We start from the raw sequence: 25,596 nt of genomic DNA on the forward strand, positions 1-25,596 counted from the left end.
AAAAAAAAAAAAAAAAAAAAAAAAAAAAGATTGAGAAACACTAATCTAGTTTATTCTTCCTCCTATCTGTCAAGCTCGGCTTCACTATCAGTTTCTTCGTTCCCATCACGACTGTTTGCTCAACTTAGACCCCTATGCTTATTTATCATCCATATAGTTTAAATATTGATTTGTATAATTATTTAATGCCTGGCCTTCTTGTATTCTGCTGTATCCCTAGTGCGTAGCAATGCCAGGCACCTATAAAACAGTAAATATTTGCTAAACAAATAAATAAATGAGAGTTGGCCAGTCACGGCAGCTCACACCTATAATCCCAGCACTCTGGGAGGCCGAGGCAGGTGGATTTCTTGAGCTCAGGAGTTCTGAGACCAGCCCAGGCAACATGGCAAGACCCCGTTTCTACGAAAAATTAGCCAGGCGTGGTGGCTTGCACATGTGGTCCCATCTACTTGGGAGGATCGCTTGAGCCTGGGACGCGGAGATTGCAGTGAGCCAAGATTGTACCGCTGCCCTCCAGCCTGGGCAACAGAGTGAGACCCTTTCTCAAAAGAAAAAAAAAAAAAGTCACTGTTTTATAATTACGATGTGTGTGTTTAAACATAAAATTCTATATAGTATTTATAAAGCTATAACCAATATAAAATGTTTTAAAGTTTTTTTTTTTAATTCAATTACTGGCTAGGTGTGGTGGCTCATGCCTGTAATCCCAGCACTTTGGAAGGCTGAGGTGGGTGGATCACAAGGTCAGGAGATCAAGACCATCCTGGCCAACATGGTGAAAGTTTGTCTCTAGTAAAATACAAAAAATTAGCTGGTCTTGGTGGTGCGTGCCTGTAGTTCCAGCTACTCAGGAGGCTGAGGCAGGGGAATCACTTGAACCCGGGAGGCAGAGATTGCAATGAGCCGAGATTGTGCACCCCTGCACTCCAGCCTGGCGACAGAGCGAGACTCTGTCTCAAAAAAATTAAAAATAATAATAATAATAAAACTAGTTAAAGCAGAAAGCTGTGCTTTCCTAGGCATCACTTCATTGCAACAAGCAAAGCATTACCCATAATAATAACGTAATTGGCAGTGGCTGTTTGTATTTTTCAAGCATTTATCATGTCAGGTTTTGTGGTGGAAGTAGTAGATTTAGCAATCCATAAAGTAAGTACTCTTATAACAATTTCAAAGATGAGGAAACTCAGAGTTGAATTTGTTCGTGGTCTAACAGCTAACTCCAGATCTGGCTCCTGTGAGATTTCTAATTTCATTTTTTTTTTTTTAGTTGTAAACTATAAAGTTTCATATATTTCATTAAAAGATTTTAACAAAGCGAAAGATTAAAATTCTCACATAAATATGGTATGAACTTGCTAAGTGTTTGCCTATATTTGTATCAGGTGAAGAAGAAAAAGAGTGGCCGGGCATAGTGGCTCACGCCTGTAATCCCAGCACTTTGGGAGGCCGAGGCAGGTGGATCACTTGAGGCCATGAGTTGGAGACCAGCCTGGCCAACATGATGAAACCCCATCTCTACTAAAAATATGAAAATTAGCTGGGTGTGGTGGCACATGTGTATAATTCCAGCTACTCAAGAGACTAAGACACAGAATTGCTTGAACCTGGGAGGGAGAGGTTGCAGGGAGCTGAGATCACACCACTGCACTCAAGCCTGGGTGACAGAAGAAGACTCTGACTCAAAAAAAAAAAAAAACAAAACAAAACAAAAAAAGACCAGAGTAATAACTTTAAAACAATTTAATTTATAAAAACTTTGGGCCCGGAGTGGTGGAGGCCTGTATTCCCAACACTCCAGGAGGCTGAGGCAGGCAGATCTCTTGAGCCCACTCATTCAAGACCAGCCTGAGCAACACGACAAATACCCATGTCTACAAAAAATACAAAAATTTTTATTTTGATATCTAGCCACATTTTCCTTTTTGCTGTTATTTGTCCTTCATTTCCTTTTTCTAGTAACTGCTGTAGTGCTAATGTGTTTAACTAGAACTAACTTTGTGTTTTATTCTGAAGTTACTTTTCTTTAAAAGAATGGTAAAATTTTATTTTCACTTACTAGGCCCTGAAGGCCATTGTTTTTTGTGGCTTTATATTACTGACAACTCTGAAATTTTCTAAGATTTTATTACCCAGTTCATAGGGATCAGACCTTTTCTCTTTTTTTTCCCTTTTACTGTTTCCTTTATTCATTTGCAAAAAAAGAAAAAATTAGCACTTCAGTCAAAGCATGGGCCAAGGAGAGGAGGTGAAACATAGACCAGTCAGTTTTAGAAGTTTTTATTTCATTTGATAGAAAAGGCGATAAAATTAGCAGTAATCATTCCAGTGAGATTTCGGCATTTTTTAGGGCTGCTTTTTTCAGTTCAGTTGATTTGTACTAACTCATGGAAAGAATTTGAAGTGAGTTCAATAAGGTAAAGCTACAGTAAGATAAATATTAAAACAAAATAAGAAAAAGTACAAAAGCAAATCTGCCAGCTCTAAAGGCCAGTGGTACTGCTAATGATGGACCATTGAGTTCATGAGCTCCTTGTTAGTGAGATGGAGCTGGAGGCAGGATTTAGTTTACTTGTTCTAACCTAGTGATTGCATGTCAGATGATACTTTTTCAGTTCAGTGTGCGCATGTGTGTGTGTATAATTTCAAATATACGGAGATATATTTGTTAAATGTACCTGTAAGTCTTCTATTAATTGCCATTTAGGTTGTCATTTGAAAGACTGTAACATGTTTAACCATCACATAATTTTGAAATCTAAAGCATTTTTTTCCAGAATGTTTTGTTTTTAAAAAATAAACCAGATGTTTAATACATGTATATATATTTTAGGGGTAAAAGATTTGAAAATTGAAGATGACATCTCAATGAAGCTGATACCTATTTTGCCTGCCCTTAATTGTGCCCTGCTAGAAACAAAGAAATCACTTCCTGAAGAAAGAATCCATCCAAACACATTAGTAAAGCATTTCCAAGAACTGTACAAGACGGACAGAAGCCCTTCATTGACTGTTGCTCCTCAGGATAGAATGAAAGACCCTACATTCTTGGGGAAACTGCCCAGTGGTTTTGACTTGATTCCTCCAGCTGAAAAGTGCCCTTCAAAGTCTTTAACTCAGTTGAACTCTTATTTTTCAGACCCCAGTGCTTACATTTTGGAAGTGTCTACTGCTTTGGACTTGTTAGCAGAGCATCCTCAGTCTCCTTGTGTTTCAGACGGAATTTGTGATGCTGGATTTTCTTTAGTTATGACTCCAGATCCTGAATTTCTTGGCTCAGAGGCAGAAGTAAGAAAAGAAACTGAAACAAAAAAGGATTCTGAAGAAATGTTGAAAGCAAAGAAGAGAGTTGTGGTTCCGTTGAGTCCAGCGTCAAATCTGAGAGTGCAGCCTAAGAGGAAGGCCAGCATGCCACATGTGGTGCAGAGTAAAAAGGTGAACTTGTGCCACCCCTTTCCCAAAAGAACTGCTCCCAGAGCAGACAACAGCTCGAAATCTCCAACAACTCTTAAGTTAGTTAAAGGGCAGTTTCCTCAGAAAAGAAAAAGAGGTAAGCACGATTTATGTGGGTTATTATAATAATAGTTGTGGCCAGGCGTGGTGGCTCATGCCTGTAATCCCAGCACTTTGGGAAGCCCAGCACTTTGGTCTCAAACTCCTAAGGTCAGGAGTTTGATACCAGCCTGATCAACACGGTGAAACCCTGTCTCTACTAGAAATACAGAATTAACTGGGTGTGGTGGTGCGTGCCTGTAATCCCAGCTACTCAGAAGGCTGAGGCACAAGAATCACTTGAACCCAAGAGACAGAGGTTGCAGTGAGCCGAGATCACGCCATTACACTCCAGCCTGGGTGACAAGAGCAAATCTGCATCTCAATAATGATAATAATTGTTGTATTCGATCCCTCTTGCTGTCTTGGTCCCTGTGGACTGCAGCTTTGCAGCATCAGTTAGAATTGCCATCATTTCTCTTCAGGCAATTGTGTGCCTCCTAGTGCCTGACAAGCACTGATTGAGATAGCAACTGAAAACCAAGAAATAGGAAAGACCAAGATACCTCAAAAGCCTACCCACAACCAACATGTTATGTTCCACCTTGTAAAACCACTCACACGTGTATGTTCCATCCTAAGAAAGACGACCATCTAGTTTCTGTGCCATCCTCTTCACAAATGGAGGTAGAAGAGGTTCTTCTAAAATCAAGCACGTCAGTACCAGCAAACGGTGATAGCTGACAGCCTCAACACCTATAAAGAGGAGGGAAATGCTTGGGACCTCCAAAAGTAAAGTAGTCTGGGGCAGAGTTTCTAATCCTTTATGTGTATCACAGGTTTTTACGTGAGCACCTGGATTCTTCATGTGGTTTTGATGCTCCCTGAAAATTGAGTGAGAATTGGAGTCTTGAGCCACTTAGTGTATTGGCAAATGTATTTCAGTGAACATAGCACAGCAAACCATATGACTTTGCCCTAGAGTCGTCTCAAATTGTATTTTACTGTTATTTCTATAAAAGAGTAGGGAAGTATATGGGTGACCCCTTTGGAGAAGAAGGCAGCACAGTATGGCTGAGGGGCCACTCAGTTGTGCCTGTGTCATCTCTGACTATTCTCATGGCGTGTTGTCAGAGCTGAGCAGCTGTGACAGAAACCACATGACCTTCAAAGCTGAAAGTATGGACTCTCTGGCCCCTCACAGAAAATGTTTGCCAAGCCAATCTGTAATATTTTGAATTTGAAAATGTTGGTGCCTAAAGAAGAAACATCTAGGATATGGTAATCCCAGGATTCTAAATAATTCAGAGTTTACCCTATGGAGATTTTTTTGTTTGGAGTTTTCTATCTTTGTTTAGAAACAGGTTTTCTCTGTCAGCCAGGCTGGAGTTGAGTGACATGATCATAGCTTAACTGCAGTCTCGAACTCCTGGGCTCAAGTGATCTTCCTGCCTCAGCCTCTGGAGTAGTTGGGACTACGGGGGCGCCCCACTAAGTTTTTAAATTTTTTTGTAGAGATGGGGTCTTACTATGTTTCCCAGGCTAGTCTTTGAACTACTGGCCTCAAGCGATACTCCTGCCTCAGCCCCCCAAAATGTTGGGATTACAGGCGTGAGCCACTGCACCCAGACTTGGTTTTATCCTGTGGCTTCACAAATAGTGGTTTCTTGCTTATTGTGGCTTGAGGAATGGGGTGGAGATGTGTGTATTTAGGAGGGTAAGTGGAAAGTATGGTAGTATAAAGCAGTGCACCAGACTGTACAACTCTGTAAAATAGATTCCAGGCCAACCATACTGCTCTGCATGAACCAATTTAAGGTATTGAATCAATTGTCTATAACTCAACATAAATTGTCACTGTTTCTCAAATGTTTTTAATTATATCCACTGTAAGAAATATGTTTGATATTATATTCCAGTACCTACAAATTCATACATGACTGGAACAAAAATTTCAAAAAAAAATTACGTGTAATACAGTCTGATACCTTCTGTTCTGTTTCATTTAAGAGTTCTGGGCTGGGTGCGGTGGCTCGTGCCTATAATCGTAACACTTTGGGAGGCTGAGGCGGGCGGATCACTTGAGGCCAGGAGTTCAAGACCAGCCTGGTCAACATGGTGAAACCCCGTCTCTACTAAAAACACAAAAAATAGCCAGGTATGGGGGCGCTGGCCTGTAATCCCAGCTACTTGGGAGACTGAGACACGAGAATCTCTTGAACCTGGGAGGCAGAGGTTGCAGTGAACTGTATTGCACTCCAGCCTGGGTGACAGAGCAAGACTCCATCTCAAAAAAAAAAAAAAAAAAAGAAAGAAAGAAAGAATGAATGAATTCCAGTCGTGACACATTGAATTTATTTTATAACCCCACCAGTGGATTAATTGCATTCAGGTTGAGAAGCATGGTACTGAGTGTTCATGTGAACAGAACAATCCCTGCAGGATCACTTTGTTTCATTTTTCTTTTCTTTTTCTCCCAAGACCTGGGTGTTCTTGGGAATATCTCCCCTTTCTGTTTGTCCAAATATTAGAAAGTTTCCCCCTGGGTCTTGGTTGTCTAACCTTTTCTTTTAATTTAGTCTTAACTGTTTTCCTGATTTATTTTATTTTATTTTCCCTATGCTGAAGATTTTAGAAAATGTAATTAGAGTGTAATAAGAAGTCTTACTCTTAAAAAAAAAAAATGCTGCTTTAGTACTTACTAATATAATAATTTGGTAGGGAGGAAAATAATCAGACTTGAAATGTACAGCATTAAGATATTCTGAAAACATCTTTAAAACTATTCCTTTCCCTAACCTCCAAAAGAATGAAATGAAATGGGTCTCCTTTTTTCTGCTACATTTCACTAAGACTCATCACAGTTTCTTAAACTGTTTAATATGATCTTTAGTGTCCTTAGTGAGAAGTAGTGTTTTCTGTATAATGTAATTTAAAAATATTTGCCAACATTTATGTGTATGATTATTTCATATGATATCTTTGAGGCTAAATTTTAACTCTTAAAAGATTGAAATACTTTCTGTTGTGCATTATAAGCAGGTGTTTAGTATTTCCTTTTTCTTTCCATCCACCTCCACCTTTAGCTATTTTTATACCATGTGAGAAGCAAAGCAGAGCACTTCTAAGAGACATAATTGTGTAAGATAGTAGATTTGTTAGAAATAAAACCAGGTGCAAACTTTCCTCAGTCTTCCCATCTTTTAAAAGATTATTTTTCAGATGGTATTAAAATTTAGATGTTTATAAGTAGTAATGTAAAATATATAATATGGCTCTCCAAATATATAGTATTGCTCTCTATACAGCTCTTCTCTGCAGTGTGGTTATAGTTTTAACCACATCACCTTATGGGAGCTGTGCTGCTTTTTGTTTAAACGTCAATATCTATATCCTGGGGTGGTGATCTAGCATATTCAGTCTGACCTGTCACATTAGGAAAGGTTATGAAGATTTTTTTTTTTTTCTTTTGAGATAGGGTCTCACTCTTGCCCAGCCTGGAGCAGGTTGATCTCCTACTCCTCAGCTCAAGCAGTCCTCTCGTCATGGCCCCCCAACATACTGGGATTACAAGTGTGAGCCACCGCTCCTAGCCCAAAGTTTTTTGTGGTTTTTTTTTCTTTTTTTTTTCAGTTGTTACAGTTATTACTCTGATCTTTTACTTCTTCATCTGATAGGGATATAGGCAGACACTTAGCAAGTTCATATTATATTTATGTGAGAATGTTTAACTTTTGCTTTGTTAAAATCTTTTAATTAAATACCTGAAACTTCATAGTTTATTCCCCATTACTAAAGTTACTGCCCTCAAAATAAAAATAAAACAGAACAATAAATGGAAAAGCTATGCTAAGTATCTGGGCCCCTACCCCTTAAAAAAATGATGTCTTTTCTACATAAGGTGCGGAAGTGCTGACTGCACAGTTTGTACAGAAAACCAAATTGGATAGGAAAAACCAAGACGCTCCTATTTCTAAAGATGTTCCAGTGCCAACAAATGCTAAAAGGGCAAGGAAACAAGAGAAATCTCCAGTCAAAACTGTTCCAAGGGCTAAGCCACCTGTGAAGAAATCTCCACAAAAACAGAGAGTAAATATAGTAAAAGGCAATGAGAACCCCAGAATCAGAAAGCAGCTACAACCTGGTAAGAAATACTCTTCCTATAAATTTAAACACCCCAATACAGATCTAACAGAGAGTGCAATATATTGAAATAGTGTAAGAGCAGTTGACATGTCCCTATAATATTTTGTGTTTTTCAGTTCAGACATGAAAAAAAATAAGTAAACTGGTTTCCTAATGTAAATAAATTAGGAAGGTACAAAGGCTCAAACCTTCAAAAACATAGAGTCTACTTTTTACTTGCAAAAAAGCCTGAACACAAATTGTCTGCAAGCATTAAAGCATCAATGGCCTTATTTATAACTAAGTGCAGAAGTAGTAGTATCTGGCATTATTTTTCTGGACCATTATAATTATAAGAAGTTATAATTACCAAGAAAAGTATAAGTTTATCTGAAGAGAATTATAAACAGACTGTCCAGAACTGTCAGTAATGCAGAATCCTTTATTTGGTTTTATTTATTTAGAGACAAGGTCACACTTTATAATCACTGCAACCTTGACCTCTTGGGCTCAAGGGATCCTCCCACCTCAGCCGCCTCAAATAGCTGGGCCTACAAGCACGTACCACCATGCTCAGCTAATTTTTTTGTATTTTTTTATAGAGACCAAGTTTCAGCCGGGTGCGGTGGCTCACGCCTGTAATCCCAGCACTTTGGGAGGCCAAGGTGGGTGGATCATCAGGTCAGGAGTTCCAGACCAGCCTGACCAACATGGAGAAACCCTATTTCTATTAAAAATACAAAATTAGCCAGGCGTATTGGCACATACCTGTAATCGCAGCTACTCGGGAGGCTGAGGCAGGAGAATCGCTTGAACCTGGGAGGCGGAGGTTGTGGTTAACTGAGATTGCGCTACTGCGCTCCAGCCTGGGCAACAGAGCAAGACTCTGTCTCAAAAAAAAAAAAAAAAAAAAAAGAGAGAGATGGGGTTTCGCCATGTTGCCTAGGCTGGTCTTGAACTCCTGAGCTCAAGTGATCTGCCTGCCTCAGCCTCCGAAAGTGTTAGGATTATAGGCATGAGCTACCATGCCCGGCTGAGAATCCTATATTTGGTTTTAAAAGGCATTAATTTTAAAAGTAGTTTTACTGATTTAACTTTGCTTAAGTGAAGAATCAAGTTTAGTCACATGAACTGCTCTAGTTTTGTATTTTCAACCTCTAGACATAACCTCTGTACTAGAAAGTTTTATTGTCACCTTAGTGAGACACATACCAGCTCTCCTCCCGGATCTGCTTTCCTTAATTTTTCTTCCCTTTGGTATTGATTCTTTCGTGGTGTGCGTGTTATTTTTTTGTTTTGTTTAACAGAGACTTCATTCCCTCATATCTTTCTATGAGTTTTCTGTCTGGTTTTCCTGATTCTACTTTCTCCCTCATCTATAACTAGATTTTAGTATCTCACAGAGAGTGAGAAATCAGAGAAAGAAAGTGGTTTGTTGGGTTTTGTTTTTTGGTTTTTTTTTTGAAATGAAATCTTGCTCTGTCGCCAGCCTGGAGCGCAGTGGCACAATCTCTGCTCACTGCAACCTCTGTCCCCTGGGTTCAAGCAGTTCTCCTGCCTCAGCCTCCCTAGTAGCTGGGACTACAGGTGCATGCCACCACACCCGGCTAATTTTTGTATTTTTAGTAGAGATGGGGTTTCATCATTTTAGCCAGGATAGTCTCAACCTCTTGACCTCATGATCTGCCTGCCTCGGCCTCCCAAAGTGCTGGGATTATAGGTGTGAGCCACTGCGTCCAGCCAGGTTTGTTTTGTTTGTTTTGTTTGTTTGTTTGTTTGTTTGTTTGTTTAACTTAAGCATACCCTGAGATTCTGTAAGTTTTTTCAGATTGTTTTGTGACTGAAGATTTTTTAAGAAGCTCATCATGTCATTCAAAAACCCATATGCTGCAATTTTGGCTTCCATACCAAATTTGAGCTCTCCTGTTTGTCTCTCTTGGGAGTTTATGGTGTGGCTGCACCCCACCTCTCTGTGTTGCGCCCCTGCTGTTGCCACCATGCTCCTTCCCCTGTGGGCCATCTGTGCCTCCCCCACGCATCCTTTGCCCATCAGGGGCTCGCAGCTAGAATTTATCCCCACAGGGAGGCATTTTCTCATGTTCTGACTCTCACTAATCTCTCATTTCTTTGGGATATTTGAGAACATTATATAATTTAAATCATACTATTTTCAGATCATTTGACGTGTCTTGGTCCAGTCTTTCCAATTTGTAAACATTATGAGAATAGATAACATCTTGTGTTCCTAGCAGTGTCATTTGAATTCATTGTACTGAATTGGCTTCAGATGCTTGTTGACAAATTGATTAACGGGAGGCGGTATGTAATTGCATACTGGCGGAAAAGTGAGCCCAGAACATTTAAAGTTTTCAAAATGTGTGTTCGAATACAGGCTGATTTGTATTGCAAATGTCTCTATGTGTTATGCAGCCACATTCCAAGTTAACATTTTTAAATAACTACATTTAAATCTCTTAATTTTTTTCTTAAGCACCTATGTTAATCATTTTACTTCCTATACTTGGAATATCAAAGTTTAAGAAGGTAGATGAACCATAGCCACATTGACCTCAGTTTGAAAATTACTGATTTAAATTAGAATCAAATGATAATTTTGAAGTCAAACAGTCCTTTTATTAATGAAACTTGATTTTCTGTCCTTTTTATTCACTAAATTTTTTTTAGTGTAGTTCCTTTGGCATTGTCTTATGTATGTCTTAAATAGAAATTATTGGTGGTGTATTTTTTTATTGAGAACCTGTAACACGTCAATAATTGGGTGATTTATGTGAGACTGTAATATATTTATTAAACTACCATTTTTCTTTATTTTAATACAGTAGTTTTTATATTAGGCCTTACTGATAAGTAGTGTTTTGTGTAAGGGATAAGTAGATGGAGGCCGTAATAACAAAGATAGAATGAAATTAGCATCAGATCAGAAAATTAATTTTGTTTCCAGTATACCTTTGGGGCTAACAAGACAATTATCTGCTTTGGGTCCTTTTCATCCACCTGTCCCCTTTGGGTTTGCTGTTTTAAATAAAAACTGGGCAGTGGTTGATTAGCTTAACCCTTTCCCCATGTATGTGCATGCCCTTCTCTTTCTAATTGGTGACATCATAGGCTGGAGCTTTCTTCTCTTTAAATGTGTTACTCATTGGCCTTGGCTGGCAGGTTGTTAATTCATTTTGGGCCTGCTACTATGATAAAGAGGAACACAGTTGGCTTTTCTGTTCATCTATCTACCTGCAGCAGAGAATCATTGCCTAGTAGAGTTGTGAAGTTTATCCTTATAACAGCAGCATTTAGGAAGGAATAATTAACATATTGAAAATACCTAGGGAAACCACTAGCAAATGTAAATATTCTGATTAAGGGCATTTGGATAGATTTGATTATCTATAAAAAGGAACATTGTCAGTAGATTTGCTCTTTCTTGGATAATGTGAAAGGGCAATGTTTTTGGTAATGAAAGTAAAAGTTTAAAAGGTAATGGAATTAATTGATGATTCTGAATACTCTTATGACTTTCCTAATTTTTTATTTCTATCACATCATGTAATTAAAGATCAATATAGTTAAAATCATTTGAACTTAGATAGTTTCTCTAATAAATCACTTGTTCAGGGAAATGATTCCTGTGAAAGTACGTTGGCAAATTCTAATACACACTTGAAACTTCTACATTCCTGTCCTTATTAGATTGTAAGCTCCCCAAGGGCAGCTTTTTTTTTTTTTTTTTTTTTTTTTTTTTTACTTTTTTTGGGCTGGGCTGTATGTTTTTTGTGGAAATTCCTTCATGTTTTTGAAAGGTAATTTCTTTCTAAATTAATGTACACATTCCTTAAGACTTGTCCCTCTGGTTTAACACATTATAATCTGAGGGTTGAAAGAGACCTTAATCTAATAGAAAATTTTAATATGCAATATATGTAACAAAAGTTTTTCTCAAACATGTTGAGTTAACCATCATAGTAATATGGCAGAGAATTAATTCTATAACAAGCAAACATCTCTCTTTTTTTTTTCTTTTATACTGAAGTCAAAGGAGAAACCGCTTCCAAGCTTCAATCAGAAATTTCAAGAGATGGTCAAGAAGATGGGATTAGCATAAATAGCGTTCAACCAGAAAATACCACAGTGGCTCACAATGATCTTCCTGAAAACTCCATTGTCAACTATGACTCCCAGGCCCTGAATATGTTAGCCGATCTAGCATTAAGTTCTGCTACTTCTTCCACACCGGTATCTGAGCCTAGAAATCTTCACTGTTCCTCTGAATTGCCACAAAATGATGTTTTGCTCTCTAAAGAAAATTCTTTGCGAGGTACATCTGACCATGAATATCACAGAGGAGTTAAAAGTCAAAAAGGTGAATTACTCCCTAACCCATCTTCTGATAGGAAGAGTAATTCTGAGTCAGACTTAATTGTTAGCCAAGATGAAGAAAGCTTGGTTCCTTGTAGTCAGGCCCCTGCTAAAGCCCAGTCACCACTTACTGAGGAAATGCTGGAATCTTCAGCTGCAAGTCAAAGTTCTTCTGTTTCTGTGGAACATTCTTATGCCCTGCTCCTTAGAGAACATTCAAAGAAAAATCTACAGGAGAGAGAGATACCAAGCCCTGTGTTTCCCAAGAATGGGACAAAAAGCCCTGAAGCAGTAACCCCAGTGGGGAAAGTCATGCCATTTCGGCATCAGCCCGGTCTTTTGCTTCAGCAAAAGCCTCCTGACGAGCCCGTGGTGAAGCCCAAGGATCGACCAGCGTCTTCCCGTGTGAAAAAATGTTCTTGCTCTCGTATAGTGTTTAGCTGTGATGACTCCGTTAAGATCACTTTCAAATGTGAAACAGAATATGCATTCAGCTTAGATAGCAAATATACCAACAACCCACTGGAGAAAACTGTAGTAAGAGCATTACATGGGTGAGTATGAGTGAAACTTGGTGAAAACGGATGAAATTTTTCTGTTGAGATGAATGTAGTGAGATGGGGAAACTTGTGCCAAACTCTGGAGAAGGAGAAAGAAGTGTGTGTAAAACCAGAAATTTGATAATAACATCAAGCAAACATGTTTCCTGGCAATAAAGAGTAACAGGCTGGTTTTCCCCTTGTGCTCATGTGGAGAACTTTTTAAAGATAATTTTAGCCTAATGAATAGCTTTCCAATTTGCAGTGCTCCTTCATAAGCCCTTGTGGCTTTTAATTTCAATTTTAGATGAGATCTTAATGTAAAATAGTGTGAGATTTAGAAATAATGCTTTACAGACTGAATTTCAGAAGAAACATTTTAAAAATCACTTGTAGCTTGGTAAATTGGTCAGATTGATAGGAGTAAGCAGTTTCACATAAGATTGTTCTATAGATCTCCCTTAAGAAGGAATCAAGGCAATAATAACAGAGTGGTGACCAGCACCATCTTTGGAGTATAGACTAACCTAGGTTTGAACCCAGGTTCTTTCCCTTTCTTACCTCCTGTGATCCTGGGCAAGTGTCTTGCTTCTGGACAGTGCTTCTTAATTGCGTGTGCTGCTCATCTAGAGATTTCACTGAACTGCAGATTCTGATGCATTCTCTTCGGGGAGAGACCTGGCATTCTGCATTTCTAAAGATTTTCAGGTGATACCAATGGTGGATGACAGTCTGTCGCCAACACTTAACTATGTAGCTGTATCCTGAGGTTACATATATTGGGATTTTTGCACAGTGACTGGCCAGTAGTAATAATAAATGGTAACCATTACTGTTAGCAGGAAGCACTCGTTAGCTACATGAAATGACATTCAGCTCCCTATTAATGAACTATTTCACATCTGACTATATGGGCTCTACAGCTGTCAGGCTTTCTTCCGTGCACATGTTCATATATACTCATAAAGGTCATTTCCTAGAACTTCCTGTTTGGCTGTTGCCCAACTCTGCAGCCCCCCTAACTTATCGTACTCCGGCGATCTGCCATCCTTTTGCCTGCCAGAGGGCCAGAAATGTTTTCTGTCTCCCTTTACAGTTTCAGGATATTTTTCAGAACTATAATCTGAAAATAGTATAGTTCTGTTGAATTGCCCAGAGAGAGATTTTATCTTCAGACTTTCTCAACTATTAGAAGAGAGACACAAAAATGGAAAATATATGAATCAGCCAGACTTAGCAAAAGCATGATGATGAGGATTTGGGTATTGGTGAAACCATTTCTCCAATAAGTATTTTGTGTCCAGAGTGAATTTGTATGATGTAAAAGACACGTGCTACCCATGTTCAGATCATGGTTCTGCCATACAGGTTTTGTGATTTGAAGGAAGGCAGTTACATGTTCTGATTCTCAGTTCCCGTCTCTGTAAAATGAGTGGGTTAGATTGATAATAATTATTTGTTAAGTCAGCTACATATTTACTCATTCATGTTTCATATCTGTAAATTTTTAAAATAAAAACTAAGGTTAATGTTGGAGGCACTTGCTTATGATAAGGTAATCAACTAAAATAACCATTTTCAATGATTTTCATGTGTTCTTTCTGTAAACTCTTAGGCCCTGGAATACTGATTTGCCTGATAATGTGGAAGAAGTGAAGCTTTTACTTCATATGTGGGTAGCTCTGTTTTACAGCAATCAGAACAAAGTCATACGATCTTCCCGAAAGGTTGTAGAACACAGCAACCCAGCAAAATATGTGTCTATAAATAGCACGTTAGAATCTTGTGAGCTCAGTGAAATTGAGGAGTCCCTTGGTTTGGAAAGATGTTCTGCAGACCCTCTCTTGGAGACTAACGAAATTTCCAGGGCTCATGCTGCTGAAGTGTCCTTCCGTGATGCTAACTGCTTGCTTCCTTTCATTAAAACACCACTTACCCAAGGCTTGGAACTCTGTGTACACAATGAACAGAAAAAAACTTTTGCAAGAAAGTTTCATCCAGACACCCTAGAAAACCAGGATTTCGTCTGTTCTTACAATAATGAGGTACGTTAAGCTGAATACTGTTAAATGTTGGCATTATTTTTGAAGAAAAAAACGTTTATATGTAAAATCACATTCAAAACAAGGCATTTTTAAATTTTAGGACGGTGAATTCTCAAGGTATGTAAAGAACTATTACACCAAAAACTTAGTTTTCATGAAGTGTCATCGAATTGTCTGCAGGTAGAGCTTACCTGCCATCCTGATTGAAAAAAAACAGAGTAGAAAAGTGTCATAGGGTCCACATGACCTGGGAGCCCACCATAATTTGAGGCAAATTGCTTATTTGCTTAATTTTTAAAAGAGGTGACTAATGCCTATCATGTCTTATGTAGAATATTGTTTAAGGATCAAATATAGCAATAATAAATATTAGACATACTTTGATAAACCTTAAACTAAAATTATTTGTATTAAAATTATGTTTGAAGACAGATGCTGGAATAGTAAAATGCCAGACCTGTGAGAGAAGACCCATTGCAAATAACTATTTGTAAATATGAAAAATATACTTCGTTTTGTTCATTGTTCTCAACTGACATTCAACCAGGCCACATAATCCAGATTTTACCTGGAGCAAATCTCAAAGTTGTTAACAAAATTCTAAGCAAATGAGTTGATAAAAGTACCTGCCTTTTAAAGCTTTCAACCCAAATTTATTCTAGAATAATATTGCTTGGGTTTGGGCAGCATCTGTGATTCCTGTCTTAACAAAGAGTAGACAGTGTTCCTATACCCGGGGTCACTGGGGACTTGGAGGTCCTTGGGTGAGCCTCACAGAACTGGTGAATATCTTCAAGTGATTGTCATCATCATGAGAATCAAAGATTTCTGAGTCACTGTGTGCCAGATAGTGTTCTAAGCCCTTCACTCACATGAACTCAGTTCATTCTCAGATAAGTTAAAGACTATTAATCTCCCCATTACACAGATGACAAAACTAAAGCACAGAGAAGTAAAGAAATTGCCTAAGGTCACATAGAAAATTGTCAAGCCGGGATTCCAGTCTAGAAAACCTAAACGTTAACTATGTATGTGCCTTTTTTTTTTTCTAAAGATGGGGTTCAGCAGTTCCATCCTGTTCTCAAAGAATTACATAAAATCCAGTTAAGAATCACCACCTTAGAGTAAGAAAATACAGTTTAATCAGGGAGGTTTAGATTAAAACATATATACATGCTAGTTTCTTATAAAATACCATTTGTTATGGTAATATGTAATTAACTATCATCAGTACTAATTTTAGCAATGACTTTGGCAAGCCTCACTGTTCAAATCAATGATTCCTAACCATCTCCTTAGTATGTACTTACATAGGTTTTGGTTTTTTGTCATCTTGTTGAATGCTGTGCCTGTACTTGAAAGGCACACATGTACGCTATCACACTCCCTCCACCAGTTGGCACACTGGAATGTGAAGGGGATTCTGGCATGATAGCCACTAGAAACCAAGAGCATGTTGCTGCTAGTCATGTGTTTAGTTGGACACTCTTTCTGAATTATCAGACTTTATTTTAGAAGCATTACACTTTACCTGTAGTAAAAATATATCGAAATATAAATATATCAAGATTGTCACGATTTGCATTTCACTAAGAGTACAGTCATGGTGAGATTTAGGACTGAGGCTAAACGTTACCAGCCACATGATTGGGAGGGCCGTTAAAGTTCTCAGAAGGACACTGACTATCGAGACTTTTCTAATACTTTGTTCTCTTAAAACTCTGGTGTCTCAGCCCCATGCTGCTGACTCTGACTCTGTTTTTGTTTTGTTGTGGGAAGAAGTCTTGACTCGTCCCCCAGGCACTATCTCGGCTCACTGCAACCTCTGCCTCCTGGGTTCAGCTGATTCTCCTGCCTCAGCCTCCCAAGTACCTGGGATTTCAGGCGCCTGCCACCACACCTGGCTAATTTTTGTATTTTTAGTAGAGACGGGGTTTCACCATGTTGGCCAGGCTGGTCTTGAACTCCTGACCTCAGGTGATCTGCCCACTTCGGCCTCCCAAAGTGCTGAGATTACACGACTGAGATTTTGTTTTGTTTTGAGACGGTGTCTCTGTCGCCCAGGCTGGAATGCAGTGGTGTGATCTCGGCTCACTGCAGCCTCTGCCTTCCTGGCTCATGTGATTCTCCTGCCTCAGCCTCCCAAGTAGCTGGGACTACAGGTGTGCACCACCGTGCCCGGCTAATTTTTGTATTTTTAGTAGAGACGGGGTTTCCCCATGTTGTCCAGGCTGGTCTGGAACTCCTGACCTCAGGCAATCCACCTGCCTCGGCCTCCCAAAGTGCTGGGATTATAGGCATGAGCCACTGCCCCGGCCAGAAATTGTTTTTTTGTTTGTTTTGTTTTATTTTGTTTTGTTTGAGACAGAATCTCATGAGCCACTGCCCCGGCCAGAAATGGGTTTGTTTGGTTTGGTTTTTTTTGAGACTGCAGCCTCTGCCTCCTGGGTTCAAGTGACGCTCTGCCTCAGCCTCCCGAGTAGCTGGAATTATAGGCGCATGCCACCACACCTGGGTAATTTTTATATTTTTAATAGAGACTAGGCTTCACCATGTTGGCCAGGCTGGTCTTGAACTTCTGGCCTAACGTGATCCGCCCGCCACAGCCTGCCAAAGTTCTGAGATTACAGGCGTGAGAGGCCACGCCCTACCTAAGACAGAAATGTTTTTAACAAGATTTTGAACACAGTTCCTGATTTCCAACATCTACGCTTCAAGACATGGCAGGCAGTTTGTAAGCATGGTGTTTCCAGCATTGCAGAGGTATGATCAGTTGTATCATCAGTTCATTTTATCATATGCTGGACAAGACCATGCTTGAGGCTTTAAATAACAAACAAACACCAACCTGTTTATGAGGTTATCAGAACTGTCCTGAGATGATAGCTCTGCTAATGTTTAACCTAAATCCTGCTTGCTACTGTTTAAATCAGTTCCTTTTAGTTCGGTTTATGAATGCAAACCACATTGATAAGTTTTCAATTGCCCTGTACAATAGGAGGTATTAAGATGAGAAAGAATCTCCAGTTTTATTCAAAAAAAGATAGTTAAGGGATGAGGGGCCTTTATTTACTAGAATCAATGTATTCTGAGTACAGGGGATAGTAATTAATTTACTCTGTTGCCTCATGGGAGAGTTTCAGATGATGGTGTACTTATGGTCTAATTGAAAATGGATGTTAAAAATGTTATTCTTTGCTTTTAAAATTGTCTTTTAGGCTGGGCTAAAATTATCTTGCCCAGCCTAAAAGATAATTTTTAAAAAGCAAAGAATAACATTTTTAACATCCGTTTTCAATTAGGCCATAAGTACACCATCCTTATGGTCTACTTGTGGCTCACACCTGTAATCCCAGCACTTTGGGAGACTGAGGTGGGTGGATCACCTGAGGTCAGGAGTTTGAGTCCAGCCTGGCCAACATGGCTAAACCTCATCTCTACTGAAAATACAAAAATTAGCTGGGTATGGTGGCATGCGCCTGTAATCCCAGCTACTCAGGAGGCTGAGGCAGAGAGTCACTTGAACCCGGGAGGCAGAGGTTGCAGTGAGCCGAGATCACTCCACTCTACTCCAGCCTGGATGATAAAGCAAGACCCTGTCTTAAAAAAAATAAAAATAAAAAAAATCGAATTTATTAAAAACAAAATTGAATGCTTTTTCTCTAGTGCTACACTTCTGGATTAAGCGGTGCTAAGTAGCAAACAGGCTGCATTTAAAGTCTTAAATTGTCAGTAGTCTAGTTATTTTCTTCCAAAAGCTCATTTAAAAGAAAAAAAAGCTTCAAAGTTCAGAAAGTTTTGGAGTTCTCCTCTGTGTATGATTTTAAAGAAAACAAATCCCATTGAGGGTATTTTAAGCCTGTCTTTAAAAGAGGGATTTGCTTGATTTGTACCCTGTGATATTTTCAGCTAGAAAATTCAAAAGAACATTCACAAACTAAAATTAATTTCTGTCTTTTCTGTTCTTCATATGTACATATAATTGTATAAAAAGCATTTGATGTGACTGATTTTTTTTTTTTTTTTTTTTTTTTACTTTGACCATTTCAGGTAATTGGGGAAGAAGCTAAACAAGAATCATTAGATAAACTGGAGACTTCTAATCTTGTGCTTTCTGGTATTGGAAGTACACGAACTAATGGACCCTCTGTTCCTAATGAAGAAGAAATTGTTCAGCCACTGGATAGCACAAGAGTGGCTTCTTACAGTGGCACAGTTACTCAAACCACATTCACCAGGACTTATGATGGGACTGGTAGTCAGCCAGTAATATGTCAGAGCTCTGTGTGTAGCACCCTTGAAAACAAAGTGGATGTTCCTGATGCAGCAATGCAAACAAAAACAGGTACTTTACAGGACCTTATCCAACATGGCAGCCCCATAAACAATGAATGTCACCCTTCCTTGGAAAGAAAGGATGATAATATGGAGTGTGCAGTGATTAATCCAGAACCAGTTACTCTCATCTTTGAAAAAAATGCACATATACCATTACAGACAGAAGGTGTAAATACAGCTGATGAACCTACAACCTTTAATAAGGAGTTGATTAAGCAAGTATCACCTGCTGCAAGCTTTAGACATCCTGTATCCACCTCGGAAAAGGCACAAACACAAGGCCTGAGGGACATTCCCTCTCTAGTAGTTGCAGGACAGAAGGGCTCTAAGTACCTTTGTGCCTCCTCATTAGGTAGAGAGACACTTGATGAAGAAGTGTGTTCATTACAGAAAGAGATGCCTCTTCCAGTCTCATTACCGTCTGATAAAGCAATGGTAATGGAGGCATTATCATTAGTTAAAAGTTCTAGTTATGTATTACCGAGTGAAGAAGTGAGGTGCACTCAGAATTTCCTTTCACAGACTCAGAGTCTCCTCAGCCTGTCTTCAGAAGGGCTTGTAGAACCGACACAGGTTGAAGTGGACTCATCATCAGCCTCCACCGCCTTGGGAAAGCAGTGTTCGCTTAACTGCATTTCATCAGGATGCCACACATCAGGTGACTCTTTAGAACTGAGGAAGAATGACAAGAATGGTCCAAACACTGAAAATATGAATTTTGAAGAGTTTGATTCAGTATTTATCAAACAAAGAAGGCTGTCTGTGAGTAGAGAGGTCAGCCTAGAGTTATCAGAGGAAGATTCTAACATTGACTTAGCTCTAACAATATCACCACCTACAAGTCCCAGAGAAGAAATGCCAGCTGGTGAAATAGAGCAATTTGAAGAGACCCCATTTTCAAATTTAGAACTTCAGGATGTAGCTGAGGAAATAGGTGAACCAGAAGAGGTGGCTCTCACAGAAAGCAGAGAAGTGAATTCTGCTGACAATTTGTCAGTATATCCCACAGTGTCAGAAGAACCAGTAGAAAATAAGGAGAGAAAAGGGGATAATTTACAACCAGTTACTGTAATACTTTCTAAAGAAAATTGCACCCTTGAGATTGCAGAGGAAATTAATGTGACCTCTGATTTTCCCTTCGATTCTGTAATTGAGGAAGTATCACCACCTTCTAGCCCTGAACCTCCAGTACCAGTTAAAGAGACACGGCCATACCAGGCTGTGACTCCATGCATTTTAAACCTTCATGGCACACAGTGTGAGAAGAGCAACCGAATCTCCCAGCGTGTGTCAGAAGACTTAGGCATAACAGAGAAAGAAAAATGTTTTGTTGGTCCTGCCCATCCCGTGGGGCAAGATAACTTTACCCAGGTACAACAAATGCAGGTCTCTGCTGAAATGCCTCTAATATTAACTGATCATCCAGGAAGAACAGGTAGACCAACCTTTCCTGGTAAAGTAACTGAGGAAATGGTCTCAAGTGAGCATGATGAGGGTTTATCTTTCTCAGGAAAGGTGCAGTGCTATGGTAGGGAGTTAAACCAGCCTGCCTCAGCTGCCGAATACACAGGTGACTTCAGTCCTTCTGAAAAACTGGTAAAATCAGGAAATCCATTGCAGCCAATTAGAGTAGAAAACAGAAATTTGGACTTAAAACATCTTGTCTTGGAGTCCAGTGAACCTCCATTTAGTCCTAGAAATGTTACTGAAAATATGTCTTTGTCTGACACATTGGTTTCCACAGCTGCACCAAGTGGTGTAGTAAAACAGCAGACTAGCCCTAAAAGCAGTCAGAACAATCTCTTTACCAGTGACTTGAAAACAGATGAAGGCATTTATCTGCAGGTGAAGTCCTTGACAACTGCCTCAGTTGATGGAGCTTATTCTACACAGGGATGCTTGTGCTCAGTGGTCCCCACACTTTGTTCTTCCTCAGACAGTGCTACATTAACCCATTATGTAAGACCAATAAATGCAGAGCCAGCATTTCAAGCACAGGAAATACCAGCAGTCAGAATGGCCAGTTTGCTTAAGAAGGATGAAACTGAAGCTGAGTTACATAAAGAAATCACAGGTCTAGGCACTGCTGGCCCTCAGTCCAACACCAAATCTTCTCTAAAAGGCGAACGCAAAGCCATCCACACGCTGCAAGATGTGTCAACATGTGAAACAAAGGAGCTGTTGAATGTTGGGGTTTCCTCCCTTTGTGCTAGTCCCTACCAAAATACAGCAGACACCAGGGAAAATCTCAGTAAAGAGCCTTTGGCCTCCTTTGTTTCAGAATCCTTTGATACTTCTGTTTGTGGAATATCCACAGAGCACATAGAAATTGAGAACAGTGGGGAGGGCCTCAGGGCTCAGGCTGGTTCTGAAACCCTAGGCAGAGATGCAGAGGTCAGTGGGAATTCGGACATGCACTATGAACTGCTTTCTGGAGATTCTGATCTAGACCTGATTGGTGATTGTAGAAATCCCAAATGCGATTTGGAGGATTCTTGTACTTTAAGAGGTAGTTACGCCAGGAAAAAAGAAGATGTTCTCACAGATGGCTGTGTGTCATCGTTGAACTTCCACAACCACCACCAAGGGGACTGGGGCTGCTCTAGCCAGGTTCCAGGCATGGAGACAGGCCTCCCTCCCGGGCACTGGACCACTAGGGTAAAGAAAGAAGAGAAGTGTGTGCCACCTTATGTCCAAATCCAAGATCTCCACGGGATCCTCAGGACTTACGCCAACTTCTCTGTAACAAAAGAGCTCAGAGACACCATGAGAACTTCACACAGCCTGAGGAGGCACCCGAGTTTCACTGCAAACTGTGACCTGCCCAGCTCCTGGACAAGCACTTGGCAGGTGGCAGACGACCTCACCCAGAACACTTTGGACCTGGAGTATCTGCGTTTTGCACATAAGCTAAAACAGACCATAAAGAATTGGGATTCTCAGCATTCTGCCTCCTCCGCCAATGTCTTCCCAAAGGAGTTACCGACCCAGATCTCCATTGGTGCTTTCCCTTTGACAAAAATATCTGAGGCCCCAATTCTGCATCCTGCACCTAGGAGCAGAAGCCCCCTTCTGGTAACAGTTGTGGAGTCAGATCCCAGACCACAGGGGCAGCCCAGGAGAGGCTACACAGCCAGCAATCTGGACAACTCTTCCTCTTGGAGAGAGAGAGATAGTCATAATAGAGATCTTACAAATTCTCAAAGAAATCAGACTGTTTCATTCCACCTTAACAAACTGAAATACAACAGTACTTTGAAGGAATCTCGGAATGATATCTCACTTATTCTCAGTGAGTATGCCGAATTCAACAAGGTAATGAAGAATAGCAGCCAAGTCGTTTTCCAAGACAAAGAGCTAAATGATGCTTCTGGAGAAGCCACTGCTCAAGTGATGTATCTGCCTTTCCCAAGACGGTCAATCTCCTTTGAAGACATAATCATAGACTTGTGCACCAATTTGCACATCAAACTAAGAAGTGTTGTGAAAGAGGCTTGTAAAAGTACCTTCCTGTTCTACCTTGTCGAAACAGAAGACAAATCATTCTTTGTAAGAACAAAGGTAAAGTGCCAGTCATGTCTTACATACTATTTTAATTGCTAATTTTAGTTTTAGAAATAATAAATTTAGCGTATTAACCAAAAAGAAATCATGGTATGACATAGGATTTAAATTTCATAGCTTAGTCTTTATCTGCATACTAAATGTTTTCCTGCAGGATCTGCCATTTGTACTATATTTGAAAATTAGTATTATGTTCCAGAATTAGGGCAGTGACTAATTTTTTTTCACAAAAAGTTACCAGTGTACACATGCCCGTACTTCAAATGTAAATACAAACACATTCCAATGTTAAAATACAGATTTTTTGAAAAGTATTATTACCTGTGTTCCTCCATTAGTGTAGATTGTCAAGTAGGACCTCTTCTGGTTTTGGATGTATTTTTCTTTTAATTTGAATGTTAGATTAACTGATGTTACGGTGAGTACATGGAGTAATATAGTCCTTAAATTTAAGTAATGGAACCATGGTGAAATTCCGGCATGGGCGGAGCCAGAACCTGTCTTGATTCACCATTAACTTCATTGTTTTATCCTTCCAGAATTTATTTCTCTTCTATTTTGGTTATAGACAGCATTTTAAAAAATTTATTGTTTTTAATTTCAAATTTACATAAAGGTTGCAGAAATAGTACCCTTTACCCAGATACCCCAATGTTAACATTTCTGAACCATTTGCAAATGTGTTGCACACACAGTGTCCCATTACCTCTTGATACTTAAATGTATATTACCTGAGTTCAAGGATATTCATCTTTTTAACCACCGAACAACCCTATACATCAGGATGTTAATATAATATTAATTAATGTGACCATCTCCACCAACCTCATCTAGGTCCAGGATCATAGGTGTCTAGAATTGTCATGTCTTCAGTCTGCAAGAGTTCCTCTATTATTCCTTATCTTTTATGACCTTAACAGTTTTGAAGATCGTAGGCCAGTTATTTGGTAGAATTTCCTTCCATTTGTGTTCATGTGTTGTTTCTCCATGACTTAGGCATTTTAGGTGAGAATACTCAGATATCATGTGCTGCTCTTCTCAGTGCATTAATTGTATCAGGAGGCACCAATTGATTGATCCCCTTACTGGTATATTAACCTTTTCACTTGGTTAAGATGATTTCTACCAGGTTTCTCCAATGTAAAGTTATGTTGAACTTAGTAATAAGTTGGAAGATACTTGAGAGTGTATAAAATCCTATTCCTTATCAGACTTTTTTATCCACTAGATTTAGCATCAACTGGTGATTCTTATCTGAATCAGTTATTACTATCATGATTGCCAAATAGTGATACTGAAATTCCATCAGATTCCTTCTGCATTTCTTAGCTGGCATTCTGCTGTAGAATAGAGCTTTCCCTTATTTTCCATTTATCTATTCATTTGCTTATCTGTATCACTGTGGACCATGGCACATTTTGTTTTACTTAAAGGGTTATCATCTGTTTCTTCATTATTTTAATACTTAGATTGTCCCAGACCCAGCCAGTGGGAGTCCCTTTAAGTTGGCTTCTGTGTCCTTTTGACAATTTGCCATAATTCTTTGGGCACTTCTTTACTTTGGGGTGTAACATAATGTTCCAGGCTTATCTTGTATTTTCCTTGCCCTTACTTTGAAGTCAAGCATTTCTCCAAGGAGCTGTGACTCTTTAGTGAAGAGTGGCATTTAGAATCACACTGGGTGAATGAACTCAGTGCCACTTGGTGTCTTTGCTTCCAGGTCCTCTCAGCACATAAAGCCAATAAATATACATATGTACATACATATATGTACATCTCTATGTATAAAAAGCAAAAACAGAGGAGTTCACACTCATCCCCAATTCTAGTCCAGTACTGCCAGGTTTGTGCTAGCCTTCTCCGTGTGTGGAGCTCCCTTCTCTAAGGTTGACTGTTCATCCTCAGTGTTTTGACTTATTATCCCTCCCAAGTCCCCGTCCCCGATCCTCCTCCCAACCCCAGGTATAGTGAGACCCCTCACTGAGGCACTAACCCTGACCTCCCCAAACTCCCTGACCTGAGGGGCCAGCTGCCCTCCCCCACCCTTGCAGCAGAAAGCTCCATTCAGATGCCAGCAGTCCTGCTTAGTATCTACCCCAGAGCCCCGGCGTGTCCAGGTGGGGCGGGGGGGATGTTGCTTTTTTGGCATGATTCTTACAGTCTAATGGGACAGGAAAACACTGATTAAGAGAGTCACACAAATAAATGTAAAATGAAAGTGATGGTAAATGTGACACAGGTGCCACGAGGACGCATTGAGGGTGGTTGGCCTGGCCGGGGAGGTCTTTCCTCAGGAAGTGCTGCAGCACAAGAAGCAGAGCATAAGGGGTCTGCAGGCCGTGTGCAGAACTGGACATGCCGTATGTCGGTTCCACATGCCCGCCAGGTCTGTCATAGACTTCACTTACATCACTTCTGCTGATTTCCTGTGCTAATTCCCGATTGCCACATGGCGAGTCCATGGGCGCTGGATTACTGAGTAACGAGTTACTTAGTAATGAGGGACATGTGTCCCTCATTGTCACAGTGTCCCCTGGGTGCAGGGTCACAAGACCACTTCTGATCTGGAGTACAGAGGCCACTGCGGAAACCACAGAGCTGCATAAAGATTTCTTGGTCTGCCCAGCTTTTCTCATATGGAGGTGTGTAGCTGGCAAACACACCACAGGGAGCAGCCTCCTGGTGCTGGAGGGCTCATCAGAGCGAATGAGCCATGTCAGCCAGAGGCTCGGGCTGGGCTGTGGGAGAGAACAGCCTCACGCCTCCTGTGGCAGTGCAGGGCCTTGAGTCACACTGAGCCATTTAGACTTCATCCTGAGGTCGCTAGGAGCCACTGGAAAGGTTCTTTTTTCTTTTTTTTTTTTGAGACGGAGTCTCGCTCTGTCACCCAGGCTGGAGTGCTGTGGCCGGATCTCAGCTCACTGCAAGCTCCGCCTCCCGGGTTCACGCCATTCTCCTGTCTCAGCCTCCCGGGTAGCTGGGACTACAGGCGCCGCCACCTCGCCCGGCTAGTTTTTTGTAGTTTTTAGTAGAGACGGGGTTTCACCGTGTTAGCCAGGATGGTCTCGATCTCCTGACCTCGTGATCCGCCCGTCTCGGCCTCCCAAAGTGCTGGGATT

At 40.1% G+C, this 25,596-nt stretch overlaps 1 protein-coding gene across 1 annotated transcript in view; it reads left to right on the forward strand.

Moving 5' to 3' along the window:
* The window catches only part of TASOR2 (transcription activation suppressor family member 2), a 73,006-nt gene that overhangs the window by 38,173 nt on the left and 9,237 nt on the right, over positions 1–25,596 (forward strand). The window contains exons 16-20 of the mRNA XM_017872428.1: positions 2,837–3,553; positions 7,397–7,639; positions 11,666–12,545; positions 14,146–14,575; positions 18,626–22,474. Coding sequence (XP_017727917.1) covers positions 2,837–3,553; positions 7,397–7,639; positions 11,666–12,545; positions 14,146–14,575; positions 18,626–22,474 — 6,119 coding nt within the window. The remainder of the gene's footprint in view (positions 1–2,836; positions 3,554–7,396; positions 7,640–11,665; positions 12,546–14,145; positions 14,576–18,625; positions 22,475–25,596) is intronic.

Source organism: Rhinopithecus bieti, unplaced genomic scaffold, assembly GCF_001698545.2.
Source record: "Rhinopithecus bieti isolate Rb0 unplaced genomic scaffold, ASM169854v2 scaffold_6933, whole genome shotgun sequence".
Lineage (NCBI taxonomy): Eukaryota > Metazoa > Chordata > Mammalia > Primates > Cercopithecidae > Rhinopithecus > Rhinopithecus bieti.